At 44.3% G+C, this 14,757-nt stretch overlaps 2 protein-coding genes across 2 annotated transcripts in view; both read left to right on the top strand.

The window, feature by feature from the left end:
* Positions 1-3,402, top strand: part of kdm5ba (lysine demethylase 5Ba) — a 69,209-nt gene extending 65,807 nt beyond the window's left edge. The window contains exon 28 of the mRNA XM_084317462.1: positions 1,069-3,402. Coding sequence (XP_084173588.1) covers positions 1,069-1,206 — 138 coding nt within the window. The 3' untranslated portion in view covers positions 1,207-3,402. The remainder of the gene's footprint in view (positions 1-1,068) is intronic.
* Positions 3,403-10,239: 6,837 nt separating this feature from the next.
* Positions 10,240-14,757, top strand: part of nelfcd (negative elongation factor complex member C/D) — a 58,443-nt gene continuing 53,925 nt past the window's right edge. The window contains exons 1-3 of the mRNA XM_084316199.1: positions 10,240-10,415; positions 12,493-12,608; positions 14,215-14,324. Coding sequence (XP_084172325.1) covers positions 10,356-10,415; positions 12,493-12,608; positions 14,215-14,324 — 286 coding nt within the window. The 5' untranslated portion in view covers positions 10,240-10,355. The remainder of the gene's footprint in view (positions 10,416-12,492; positions 12,609-14,214; positions 14,325-14,757) is intronic.

Below are 14,757 nucleotides of genomic sequence, written 5' to 3' on the forward strand. Positions count from 1 at the left end.
GTGCCTAGAGGTCACTGTTTGACAACATTGTTCCCAATAGAGAGAGCAGGTCATAACGGGGCAACTGCAGTGGCGATTGTGTCACTTTTGTCTAGATTCAAATGTGATGTCATTATACAGCAGAATGAATGAAAACTTTATTTAACAGATTGCAGAATGGGTACAATGCAGTATAGCTCAATACACACAATTGTTAAGGGGATGCAGACCAGAGAAAGACTTTCGTCTTGTTTACATCAGAGTCCCCCATTTTCAATTCATAGTGACATTTATGACATACACAACATACATGACATGACATTTATGGCATAGGGACATACCTGACATACACGTCTATAGTACTGTTACATTTGTGACATATATGATATGCAAATATACAGTACTGTTACCCATAGATCCTGACTGAGAGTATATACATATGATGGGGAGGAGACTGTACATTAGGAGGGGGTGGGTGGGTGGGCGGGCAGTAGTACAGTACAACAAAAAGAAGTTAGGCATCCAACCAGAGTTGCAGTAAAGTATATTATATAACTTAGTACTACTGAGTAGGGATGGGCGTGAGTAATCGATTACTCGCAGCTATGAGAAAAATCTATCTTAAATTATTAATAGTTTTTATGATTTTTTTAAAATTATTTTTCTTTTTACATTTGTTTCACATATATGTGTAATATTATAACTGTTTGTTGTTTCCTTAAACATATATACGTGAATGAACAAAATTAAGATTAAAATGAATGAATTAATACATAAAAAATTGGCGTTTTTTCCCCCCCTTTACGAGTAATACACGATCACTCGAGTATAGCATGCGATCAATCGATCTGGATTTTTCTTAAAAATGCCCATCCCTACTACCGAGTATAGTGCTAATCAGATGCATCTACAGAATTGTAGTATTAATATGTACAGTGATACAGGTATAAAGACACTATGGTAGTAAGTCATACTGGCCAGCGGTGTAACTAAGAGTAGGTAAGGGATATGTACAGATTATAGTATAATGTTAAAAAAAAATGCAACAACACATTTTTCTAAACGTCTCCTCTCGCTGTCCTCCACCAGGTGAATTGGGTCCAGTGCGACGGCACCTGCAATCAGTGGTTCCACCAGGTCTGCGTGGGACTGTCTGCGAAGCGGGCAGAGGTCGAGGACTATATCTGCATAAGCTGTACACAACCGGACTACGACAAGGGAGAGTGAAGACCAAAAAGAAGAAAAGAAATCTTAATTTTGAAGGATCAGCTATTTTTGCCGCAAGCCACAAGCTCCCGAGTGCATCTCTGAACTTTGCACCCATTGGCTCCCACCTCTACCTTCCTGCTTGCCCCTTGGTGACTTTGGTGCTACTTCCTTTTTTTTCTTTTTTTCCCCTCCCCCCTCAAGACTGTTGTCCCCCCTCACCCCACATTTACAACATACTTCTGTCACTGTCTTGTTTATAGTGGCTAATTTCTCAGCCAATAAACTAATCTTTCCAATAATTTCCCAGGTTTGATGCAGGTTGTACAACATGGCAAGCGTTTCAAGAACCAACAGTGCAGGGATTTTTCAACCAAAAAAAAAGAAAAGAAAAAAAAGTCAATTTGATGACAGATTTTGGAACCTCCTGTTTTGTACATGCATTTGAACAATGTGAAAAAAGTTTTATTTCTCTTGTAGAGTTAATATTATTTATCTGAGCAATAACTGAACTTATTAATTAAAGTTCAGTTTACACATGACGAGCTATATTTGTGCTTAGAAGTTCTTTAATAGAATGCCTTCTTGAATCTACCCTAAGACGGAATCTGTGGCGTTCATATGATCTTTGACAGTGTGAGCTAAGATTTGTAAACACAAAAGCTCAGAGGTTAGGAGCCAGTGAACCGAGGACATCGTGCCGTCAGCCGCCACACCGACGCCGTCAGCCGCCACACCGGTGAATTAGAGACCGATTTTGTACGGACTCGCAGTAAGGCTTGGGCATTATACCGCTCATCTTTCAATACTGACATGAATCTCTTACCCACCTAATGTTGCCCATGTCTGTACGTCAGATAAACGCATTCCTCCAGTACAGTTTATTTTATGTCGTGCCCCTTTTTGACGGATAAACATTAGTATAAGAGAAACAAAAGATCTATCGCAACTTCGTCTTTTTAACCAAGGTGCATGAACTGGAAGAAACCATTGAGGGAGAAAGATTCAGCAACTCTTTGGAGGTCGATGTATCTTCTTTTTTTTTATCCACTTTTTCTCCTCCTGTTTTTCTGTGTTTTTCTCCCATCCCAATTTAGTCATGCCAATTCCCCCCTCCCCTTCCTGGGCATTGCTCGCATGTGCCCCCCACTGGTCGGTCTAGGGAGGGTTGATGGATACTATCACATGTCCCCTCCGATACATGCAGAGTCAGCCAGCCACTTCTTTTCACCTGCCAGCGCGGACTCTCATTGGTGAGGTGTAACGTGTGGGAGGCTCACACTACCCTCACCATCTCCCTTCCTCGCTGTGCAGGCGCCCTGACCGACCTGTAGGAGTCGCTGTTTACATCGACCAGATTACCACCCACCGGCTTCCCTCCCGATGGCGGCCAGCCAAGCCCTAGGCAATGCTGACAGCCGGATTCGATACCAGTGTCTCTCGCGTCGGTGACAAGAGCTTAGTCCGCTGCGCCACCCAGCCTTCTAAAGATAATGCTCTTTTATTCATGCAATTAAAACCAAAATGCCGCCCCTTGATGAAGGCATGTTGTTGAGACGAGTTGATTTTTAATTGCATTCATTATTTTTAAAAGAGCCATCGGCCTCCAAAGAAAATGTTTCTCTCTTTTCTCCACAAACGTGTTGACCGAAAGCCAGTACTATTTGTGTGCTGGTATTTATTTTTTTAAAGAATGAGTTAACTTATCATTACTGAGGTAAATGTAATAGAATCCTGGTGATATGGATTTAAGTTCATACCGTGCAGCCCTAACCTTTCATCTAAAGCTTTTTAATCTTCACATGAGCTTTACTTGCTCACGCAGACGGGGTTTGAACCAGAACGCTTTCCCGTGCAGCTATGAAGTCCCTCTCGTCGCTGTGACTCTGTCCACAAAATCTCTCCCATCCGGTCGGTGAAGTAGCTCTAGTTAAGCGAACGGGCACCGTCGAAGTCTCCGGGATCTGTCGTTTCTAGCGGTTCCTGGAGACTCGCTCGTGTTCATGACACAAGACTGAGCTGTCAGAGATCATAGGGACGACACGGGTTGTGTTGCGAGTTGGATTTTCCTTGCTGTAGGATGAAAGTAATGTGTGTTAGACGTAGAGCTAACATACTGTGTGATTTAACTGCCACGGGTATGACATTTCCCCCCTCCTTTGGGTAAATAATATGATTCATATGTTGCAGTTTGCATTATAAAATAAAATGTTTGTTTGTTCCCAAAAGTCTAGGCTTTTCCATTTTCTCTGCTGAATGACTATTAAAATTAGATGAGATAAGATATTCCTTTATTGATCCCCTTAAGGAAATGCAGGCGTTATAGCAGCATGGGGGAGGTACAGGTATGGGCAGGGTAATGGTAGAAAGACATACATATAGGTAATAAAATAAAATCTGATTATGAAAAAATAAAGAGCCCCCCAAGTCCAAGCCTCCCTTCTCTCCACCCCCCCCCCCCAAGTCCAAGCCTCCCTTCTCTAACCCTAAGTCCAAGCCTCCCTTCTCTCTAACCCCAAGTCCAAGCCTCCCTTCTCTCCACCCCCCAAGTCCAAGCCTACCTTCTCGCCACCCGCCCAAGTCCAAGCCTCCCTTCTCTCCACCCCCCCAGTCCAAGCATACCTTCTCTCCACCCCCCCAGTCCAAGCCTCCCTTCTCTCCACCCCCCCCCCCCAAGTCCAAGCCTCCCTTCTCTCCACCCCCCTCCAAGTCCAAGCCTCCCTTCTCTCCACCCCCCCAAGTCCAAGCCTCCCTTCTCTATAACCTCAAGTCCAAGCCTCCCTTCTCTCCACCCCCCAAGTCCAAGCATACCTTCTCTCCACCCCCCAAGTCCAAGCCTCCCTTCTCTCCACCCCCCCAGTCCAAGCCTCCCTTCTCTCCACCCCCCCAAGTCCAAGCCTCCCTTCTCTCCACCCCCCCAAGTCGAAGCCTCCCTTCTCTCCACCCCCCCAAGTCCAAGCCTCCCTTCTCTCCACCCCCCCCCCAAGTCCAAGCCTCCCTTCTCTCCACTCCCAAGTCCAAGCCTCCCTTCTCTCCACCCCCCCAAGTCCAAGCCTCCCTTCTCTCCACCCCCCCCCCCCCAAGTCCAAGCCTCCCTTCTCTATAACCTCAAGTCCAAGCCTCCCTTCTCTCCACCCCCCAAGTCCAAGCCTCCCTTCTCTCCACCCCCCAAGTCCAAGCCTCCCTTCTCTCCACCCCCCCAGTCCAAGCCTCCCTTCTCTCCACCCCCCAAGTCCAAGCCTCCCTTCTCTAACCCCAAGTCCAAGCCTCCCTTCTCTAACCCCAAGTCCAAGCCTCCCTTCTCTAACCCCAAGTCCAAGCCTCCCTTCTCTAACCCCAAGTCCAAGCCTCCCTTCTCTAACCCCAAGTCCAAGCCTCCCTTCTCTAACCCCAAGTCCAAGCCTCCCTTCTCTAACCCCAAGTCCAAGCCTCCCTTCTCTAACCCCAAGTCCAAGCCCCCCTTCTCTCTAACCCCAAGTCCAAGCATACCTTCTCTCCACTCCCAAGTCCAAGCATACCTTCTCTCCACCCCCCCAAGTCCAAGCCTCCCTTCTCTCTAACCCCAAGTCCAAGCATACCTTCTCTCTAACCCCAAGTCCAAGCATACCTTCTTTCCACCCCCAAAGTCCAAGCATACCTTCTCTCTAACCCCAAGTCCAAGCATACCTTCTTTCCACCCCCAAAGTCCCAAGCATACCTTCTCTCCACCCCCCCAAGTCCAAGCCTCCCTTCTCTCCACCCCCCTCCCAAGTCCAACCATACCTTCTCTCCACCCCCCCCCCCCCCAAGTCCAAGCCTCCCTTCTCTCTAACCCCAAGTCCAAGCCTCCCTTCTCTCCACCTCCCTTCTCTCCACCCCTAAGTCTTCACAGTTCTGGTGACTGAGCTCTTCTGCAGGGCAGCTCCCAGGCTCTGCAACTCCCTCCACCAAGATGTTAGAGACTCAATTTCACAAAATGTTTCAAACCCCATCTCTTCTCCACTGCCTTCACTCCCCCCCCCCCCCCAATCTTTCCCTGTGTTTGTGTAATACTGGTCTGTTTGTCTTACTATCCCCGCCCCTTAGTGTAAAGTCCCTGCCCCTTAGTGTAAAGTGACTTGAGTTCTAGAAAAGTGCTTTAAAAACCTCATTATTTGATTCAAATTTTGCATAATATTGTGTAGATTGCCTCTCACGTGACCTTTGCCCCCTGTTATTAGCAAGGCACCTTATATACAGTATACTTTGGTTGAGTTTAGCCAGCATTACTATTTTAATACAAAAGTGTTGGATATAAATTTACAGAAATATAATTTTTGCTTTGGCTCCTGGCGCACATGGGATGCTAGAATAAAAAATTAAATGTGTTACCAGTTTAACCCTAATTATTCTTAATGGCAGTAAAATTTATTTCACAATATTAAAATATGCAAATTATCCCAGTAATATTGGTTTATAAATGTGCATATTGACATTGCAAGCATTATTGGTAAATATTTGATCAATGCACTAGTGATTCTTCTTATGCGTAAAAGTTTAAACTATTTGTAACTAGACTACGGTCTGCACACACGCACCAGGATATCGAAACGTAAAACTACATTATGTACCTTTTTTTACGTTTTTTTTAATATTTCATTACCTTATTTACATTTTCTGATGAGACCGTGTTGGATGTACGGGCGTAGAACAGCTCTGCAGAGACCGCCGCAACAGTTCCGGTATGGGGGTATGTCTAATTAACATTAATTATTTAACTCTTTCCCCCCTCCCCCCCTCCCTATCACGAGCTCCATGTAACGCGGAAGTGCAGCGGTCTATGAGGCCTGAAGACACAATAGGGGATATCTGCAGAGCCCAGGCGTGGACGGGTTTGAGGCGGGGCTTCGTGGCGTAGACAAGTATTAGTGGCCTGGACAAGTATTTGCACTACTGCGCATGCGGATGAGGGGGGGGGGGGGGCTCTCTCGCTCGCTCCCTCTCTCGTTTACGACACACATACACAACTTAACTTTCGTCTCGTTTACATCAGGGTCCCCCATTTTCTTTTTTTTTTTAAACTTTGACCAGTCAGCTGGTTCTTTTTAGCGTTTATCGCTTTTTTCTGGTCAAGCATGACCGACAGAAACAGGTTGAATGGGATATAGATCGGGGGAAGACACTCTGAGAAAATACGGCGAGTCCGGGAGTCGAAACTCGTGTACCCCAGATCCGTGACGCGCACGGTTGTCCCCGATGCCGAAATAGCGCCGAGATACGCGGTGAGCTACTGGAGCTCCCCAGGGTCCCCCATTTTCAACTTAACTTTCGTCTCGTTTACATAGACAGTAATGTTACATTTATGACATACCAGATCTACAAATATACAGCACTGTTTGTGATACAAAAATATAGTAATAATGGAGTATATACATTTGAGGGGGAATATATTTACATTTACATTTAGTCATTTAGCTGACACTTTTATCCAAAGCGACTTACAAGTTCTGTACGACAAGTCATCAGGAAGGGCACAACTCTATCAGCTGAGTAACAATGTTCATAAAGTGTTGAGTGCTACAGTGTAGGTTAGTTTATTAGGACAAGTGCATGACAGTAAGGTTAGTTAGGGTTAGATTTTTTTTTTTTTTTTTTTCAGATGATGGTTGAAGAAGTGCGTCTTTAGTCGACGGCGAAAGATTGGACGGGTTAGGATAGGAGTAGGAATAAACTAGGGCGGCTACGTGGTGTAGTGGGCAAGGCGCTCGCCACGAAATGCTGGAGACGCTGGGCTCGTCAGTTCGAGCCCAGCGCTCCACATTTGCTTTCAGTTTAGCTGGTCGTCCGTACTAATACACATTGGCCGTATTAGGGGGTGGGAAACTGATGGGTGGGGATCGGGCGTTGTGGACAGCGACTCCTACAGGTCGGTTGGTGCGCCTGCGCAGTAGAATCAGGAAGTGTTGGGGGCAGCGTGAGCCTCCCACGCGTTACTCCTCGCCACTGAGAGATCGAGCTGCGCAGGTGAAAAGATGCGACTGCTGTTACCTCAAGTACCGGAGGGGACTTGTGCTATGTATGACTTAGTCCACATTGCAGCCGGCTTGTGGGAGGCAAGAAACAGCGTCCGTGACAGGGGAGGGTTGAATTGGATGATACGAAATTGGGATGGGAGAAAATATAGAAAATGGGAGAAAAAGTGGATCAAAAAAAAAAGGAGTAGGAATAAACTGTACATATACAGCACTGTTTGAACCTGGCACACAACATACTTCACATGTCATTTTTCTTTTTGTGGAGACGAAGATGACGAGTACCAGTCTTCTCCTCAGACATATAAAATCAGTTTTTCAATACAAGTACGACTCAAGACACAGAACATTAGTATGCAAAATAAAAAATGAACACAGATTTTGAGTGTGAATGAAAACTTGTAATGAAAAATGTATATGTATTCCCCCTCAAATGTATATACTCTATTATTACTATATTTTTGTATCAAAACAGTGCTGTATATTTGTAGATCTGGTATGTCATAAATGTCTAGATGTAACATTACTGTCTATGTAAACAAGACGAAAGTTAAGTTGAAAATGGGGGACCCTGATGTAAACGAGACCACAGTGACCACAGTGAGCTGTGGTGTTCCACAAGGAAGCATACTAGGACCGCTACTATTCCTAATTTATGCAAATGACATGTCGTCAGCGTGTGACTGCAACTTGTTCCTGTTTGCGGACGACTCAGCCCTGCTGGTCTCTGACAAGAACAAGTTACAGGTTGAAAAAGCCCTCAGCTCGGAACTAGGCAAAATCTGCATATGGCTCGCCGACAACAAACTATCATTACACATGGGCAAAACAGAGTCCATTCTCTTCGGTTCAAATAACAAACTCAGCAAGACCGACGGCTTCTCGGTTACAGTGGGTGACAATATTGTCACAAGGAAAGATGAAATTACCTACCTGGGTTCCATCCTAGAGGCTAATCTTTCCTGTGACAAAATGGCATCCAATGTAATAAAAAAAAGTCAACCAAAGAACTCGATTCTTGTACCGGATCTCCTCTCTGGTAAACAAGAATACCCTGAAGACTCTAGCAGGAGCACACATTCAAGGGTACTACGACTATGCTTGCACCTCATGGTACCAAAGCACCTCAAAGGCACTAAAAAACAAATTACAAACATCTCAAAACAAGCTGGTCAGACTACTGCTTGACCTGACTCCTAGAACCCACCTCACCCCTGCCCACTTTGACAACCTAGGATGGCTTAGAGTAGACGACAGAGTACAGCAACTTGCAATGGGCCTGGTCTACAAGATACACTACGCGACCAAGGTACCCATGTACATGTCAAAATACTTTCCAAAGGTCAGTGAATACCACGATCACAACACCAGAGGGAGCTCCACAAATCATGTTAAACCCAGATTCGGCTCAAACAAGGGACTAAACACGTTTCGCAATTATGCCACATCAATGTGGAACGCCCTACCCAAAGCTGTAAAAGAATGTGAATCACTACCCACTTTCAAAAACACTCAAAAAACACCTACGGGAGACTGCAATTCGAAACTGGCCCCTACAAATGTCCTAACCTAGTTGTACAGTAAATGACCAAGTATGGCTTTGTCAGTATTCCAATGTACAGTGTACAATGTGTGTGTGTCCCCTACCAAACCCCCCCCACACCTCCAATGTACAGCCCCCACCCACCCACCCAACCCCACCCAACCTCCTCCAATGTACAGTTTCTACGTCAAATGTATACACTCTTTTTCTGGACACTTTTGTATCGCAAACAGTACTGTATTTGCAAATCTGATATGTCATAAATGTATAGATGTAGCAGTACTGTCTATCTGTATGTCATGTATGTATATGAATTGAAAATGGGGGACCCTGATGTAAACAAGACGAAAGTCTTTCTCTGGTCTGCATCCCCTTAACAATTGTATGTATTGAGCTGTACTGTACTGTACCCATGCATTCTGCAATCTGTTAATAAACTTTTCAATCAATCAAGCAAAGTTGTGTATGTGTGTCGTAAACGAGAGAGGGAGCGAGCGAGAGAGCCCCCCCCCCCCCCCCCCTCATCCGCATACTTGTCTACGCCACGAAGCCCCGCCTCAAACCCGTCCACGCCTGGGCGCGTCTACCTTAATGATAAGCAAGCAGTGCAAAAATGCTTCCGCATTCGTCACCGCACGCCACTACGGTAAAGCGCCTTTCTTTTCAGGCCCGCTTTGGGAGCTGTCGGCGGAAATAGGCTGTCTATTGCCATTCTCTTTGACAAACTCTAACCTTAACCAGCTCCTTAACAGCGCCTAAACTTAACCGTTCTAACCTTAACCAACTCCGAAACAATGCCTAACCTTAACCTTAACCTTAACCATGCCTAACCTTAACCATAGAAATTATATTGCCATTCTCTTTGACAAACTCTAACCTTAACCAGCTCCTTAACAGTGCCTAAACTTAACCGTTCTAACCTTAACCAACTCCGAAACAATGCCTAACCTTAACCTTAACCTTAACCATGCCTAACCTTAACCGGCGAAAGAATACACGCTAAAAAAAAAATCACGTTAAAAAAAAAATATTCGATGGGATTCGAACTCGCCAGCAAACGAGCCATAGGATCCACAGCCATGTAGTCTTGCCAATTGAGCTATTTCTAGATACTGAATAAGGGGCGGTGACTTATATATATTGAGCTCCGCTCGTGTCGAACCAAGGCGGGATCTCATGCGCATGCGCGGGTACCTCGCGCGAGCACGCCGGCGCACGCACGCACCTGAGCGAGCACGCCGCCGCCGGTGCACGCACGGGCGCTGGGCGGCGGAAAATGAAAGGCGCATTACCGCACGCCACTACGGTAGAATGCTTCCGCATTCCGGGCTCTGTGGCTCTGCAGATATCCCCTACTCTGAAGACACGAGACTTTGGGACTTTGGATAAAAGCGAGACGTTGGGCTTGCGATTCTGCAGATATACCCTACTCGCACGAGACGCTACTTCCGGAACCTGGGGGCGTGGCTTACCGTCGGACCGCGTCTGCTTGCGTCGCCATTTTCCCTGTTGTCACCAAGCTATAGCTAGCGAGCCAACGTTACCTAGCAGCAGCATTTTATCAAACAATTTTTTATAATTTCACCCGTAGACGTTTAGATATTATACATAGCCAGCTCTGTGACGTCACCGTCATCATGGAGGAGGAATATTACCATGGCAATGTCGGAGACTGGGACGGGCCGGGTAGTAATCTGGTAACGTTAACATCAGCTATGATTGATCTCGACTTGTTGCTTGTTGTCGATGTGAGACTAAGAGCATCTTCTCACAGGTTCACGTTAGGAGGACGACACCTAGGTTAATAACTCTTCATGTCAACGTTATTACCACCTGGAGCCCATTCCTTTTGATGAAATGGGTTGTATTAGTTCACTAATAATACATGATGCCCCGAATGTGTGCCTGTAAACACAACTCTTTCAATGTTTGGATGTGTCACATTATGTGTTTCACTATGAATTGAAAATGGGGGACCCTGATGTAAACAAGACGAAAGACTTTCTCTGGTCTGCAACCCCTTAACAATTGTGTGTATTGAGCTGTACTGTATTGTGCAATCTGTTAAATAAAGTTTTCATTCATTCATGCATTCAATGATGCATTCATCCAGCTATTTACTGGCCGTCTGCCTACCGACATGCTTGTCTTTTTAACTTAGTATATGAGCGGCATGCTATATATTCCCAAAGTAAATGGAAGGCTAGAGACGTTTGTAAGAATTTACACATTATGAATTCAGAGGGACTGGACACCTGTAAACCACTTTAAACAATGCAAAAATAAATACAAACATTCATAGCCCCTATAGATCCAGATATATTTAAAACTGACCTTCTAGAAAGCCAATGAAGAATGAAATTACTGAATATTATTAACTAAGGATCCCCTTGTAGAAGACCTAGATGTACTGATTTGCCCAGGAACCCAAAGGCACTATTAGGCAGGAACTGTCTTTCATACTGAAATGTTCCAGGAGGCCACTGAAGTCTGCAAGTGGTCCTCAGCCAGACCAGACTTTTTGAGTGTCACTGTAGTGCTGTCAGTTCAGCCTGTCAGCCCGGAAAACTAGGTTCAGCTGTAACTGAAGGCCTAGGTGTCCGTGAAGCACCATCTTCTGCTCTAGAAGTAGATAGCAATGCTCAGTAGATGGTTGAGGGAACCGCTAGTCTCTCTAGCTGTTTCCATGTGACTTATTGATAACTCGGTAGAGGCACAGCATGCTTATGCTTAATGTTATTAGCTTTCTGCTTGCGCTGTGCTGTACTAGAAGCATGCTGCTCAGCACTATCTGTAATGCATCCTCAGCCAGCACTGTGTGTGGAGACAGGCCTCTGGTAGATACACAACTGTGTGTGCAGTGAGGGAGTTGACTTAGCCTATTGGACTCCTTTGTTAAGAGTTTGTAAAGGGAAATCCACCCTAAACAGAATCTGCACGTGTTTTTCCTTCAGTCTTCAACAGTCCAGTTGGCAGTTGCATTGTACTTGCAGTAATGCACCTTGTGTGTGTTTCACACTGTGTAGGCTACCATAGACCCAAGATTGTTCTTGTATTGTTCTTGTATGGTGAAAACTAAATGTCCACACGCACTAGATTATAGGGGTGGTAAGCACCAGAGGCCCAACAATAGTATTGTCAATTTGCGATATTATTGTGATTTATTACCTTTTTTCAACTACAAATGATCTCCCCAATGGAAAACTTGGTCACCATCTGCAATTCAAATATATGTAGAATAGAAATACTTTATTAATCCTGAGGGAAATTTAGCACCACAGATCGCTCACAATAAACATTTAGGTAGTCAAAAATAAGAATACACTGTCAAAGATGAACATTCTAAAATATGTATAATATACAAGATATTCAGTCCAAAAATATACAGTAAAATGTAAAAAGCTATACAAGGATTTATACAGTCCGGTGCAAAATAAAATCGCATATAATATATCTGTTTTATCTAATAAGAAGTTTATTGCAGGGGGGGAAAAATCGTTACTTGGGCGGGATCCACAAAGAATGGATTGCACGGTGCTAATTGAAGGGTGCAATTAGCACCGTGCAATCCATTCTTTGTGGATCCCGCCCTAGGTGTCTAAATATATTGCCACTAAAATATTGCGCTACTATGCTGTATGTATTATTTCCCCCCACCCCCACTAGACTGGTTGTGATGCTAAGCCTGTATATACAGAGGTGATTTAGCCGCCACTCCACTAATGTTACTAAGAGCAAGACGGGAGAAGTGATGTTGCCCTTTTACCTTCTCAGGGGGAGGATGGTTATGAAGGGGGAGAAAACGACGGGAAGGTCCAGGAAGACTGTCTGAAGAAGTTCTCCAGCAGAGATTACATCATGGAGCCTGCTGTCTTCAACACCCTGAAAACGTGAGCAGCTGACGTGTCCTAAGAATAGACTGTGTGCACAAAGCACGGCTGCATCCTGGACGGACACACGCTAAGGAAACAAACAAACCCCACGCACTGAAACTGTTGCTACGTTGTAGTTTATAGATAGTAGTAGATCTTTCATGCCAAACCAATATGGTGCAATGCCACAGCTCATTCGCCACGGTTGTCGATTAGATTCAATTAGATTCAAATGTATTGTCATTATCCAGTGATAATAATAATAACTTTATTTGTATAGCACCTTTCATACAGGGGGTTGCCGTTCAAAGTGATTTACATCAGTAAGAAATAAGACATAAAATCAGTGTAAAACAAGCAGCAAGAGCAAAGCATAAAGTGGGATAAAATAATGCAGATATATTAATCAAATCATATCAGAAACTGATGCGTAAAGGGGCCTCTAGATTCAAATGTATTGTCATTATTACAGCACAAGTACAGTACAACGAAAAGCAGTTTGGCATCCAACCAGAGTGCAAATGTAATGGTAAAGTGCAACAGCAATGTAGAGGTGATTAAACTGGGTATAAAATATATCAATTAATTAGTACTACTGAGTAATAGAGCACTGCTGTATAATGACAATACATTTGATTAGCACTGCTAATCAGATGTATGTACAGAGTTGTAGTATAATATGTACAGTGATACAGGTGTAAAGACAGTATGGTAATAGTCATCCTGGCCAGCAGCGTAACCAGTAAGAGTAGGATATGTACAGATATAGATATAGAATCTACAGATATGTAAAATGACTATGCAGGTAAGTACAGATAGGTGTCGATAGATATACTATATATGGTGAGAATAAATATATATATATATGGTATGTACAGCATTATTGTACGCTATCATACAGAGCTATGGGTTATATGCAGGTGTATAAGTAACAGGGTTTGTACGGGTGCTGGAAATCCTTGACAATGCTTGTATTTCAATGTGGTGTTTTCAAGGTTTGAAAAGTGCTTCAATTGTGTATAAAGTGCTGGAAAGTTATTCAATGTAAGAACCCTGAAGTAAATATATACAGTAGAGGGGTTATATGCTAATTCAGACAAATATGGATATATATATATATATATATGCAGTAAATAAATACATTAAATAAACAAATAAATATCTACTAAATAGTACTATGCTACTTTACCTATACTACTACCTGAATTTATTTTATTTATATTTTTGTATCTAACCCTAACTAACCTTACTGTCATGCACTTGTTCTAATAAACTAACCTACACTGTAGCACTCAACACTTTGATGAACATTGTTACTCAGCTGATAGAGTTGTGCCCTTCCTGATGACTTGTCGTACAGAACTTGTAAGTCGCTTTGGATAAAAGCATCAGCTAAATGACTAAATGTAAATGTACTACCTATCATGCTAATATGTCTATACTATGCGCTCAGAGTGTAACACTGAAGTCCGACACTATTTGATGAACAATGTCACTGACCCTTAGCTGCCAGAGATGTACCCTTCCTGCTGACTTGTTGTTCACAATCTGTAAGTGGCTTTGGATAAAAGCGTCAAGCTAAATGACTCAATGTAAACGTGAGGGAAATCATTTATCTCCGCAGGTATTTCCAAGCAGGTGGCTCTCCAGAACACGTTATCGCGCTCCTGTCGGAGAACTACTCCGCTGTGGCCCAGACTGTGAACCTCCTGGCAGAGTGGCTCATCCAGATGGGTATGCACTGGAATTCCTGGTCCCCACACAGACAGCAGTGCTGCTTGCATTGCTCACCCTTGGGGCTGGTGGTGGTGGTGGTAGGGGCTAGGCCGGGGGGTTGGGGGCTTGGTGTTGTGGTGGAACCGGAGAGGTTAATTTTGCGCATTGGTCAGATCTTCGTGTTTGATACACATTTATTGATAAAGCATTGAATTGATAGTCAAATGCTAATTCAGGCTCAGGAGTTGAGTGGAGGTCTTGCTTCCCTGGCCATGAGGAAACCAAGAGCCTCCCCGATTCTGTGAGCTTGCTCTTAAGCTTTCTGGCAGGGAGGGGGGGGGGGGTGAATAGGTGAAACGGAGGGTAGGGTGTGAGGGAAGAGGAAGGGAAAGAGGAGGGAGACAGTTTCCTCAGAGGACAACTTCCACAGTGTTTAGGGCGGGCAAAACGG

Source organism: Notolepis coatsorum (assembly GCF_963971535.1).
Source record: "Notolepis coatsorum genome assembly, chromosome: 6".
NCBI classification, from domain to species: Eukaryota; Metazoa; Chordata; class Actinopteri; order Aulopiformes; family Paralepididae; genus Notolepis; species Notolepis coatsorum.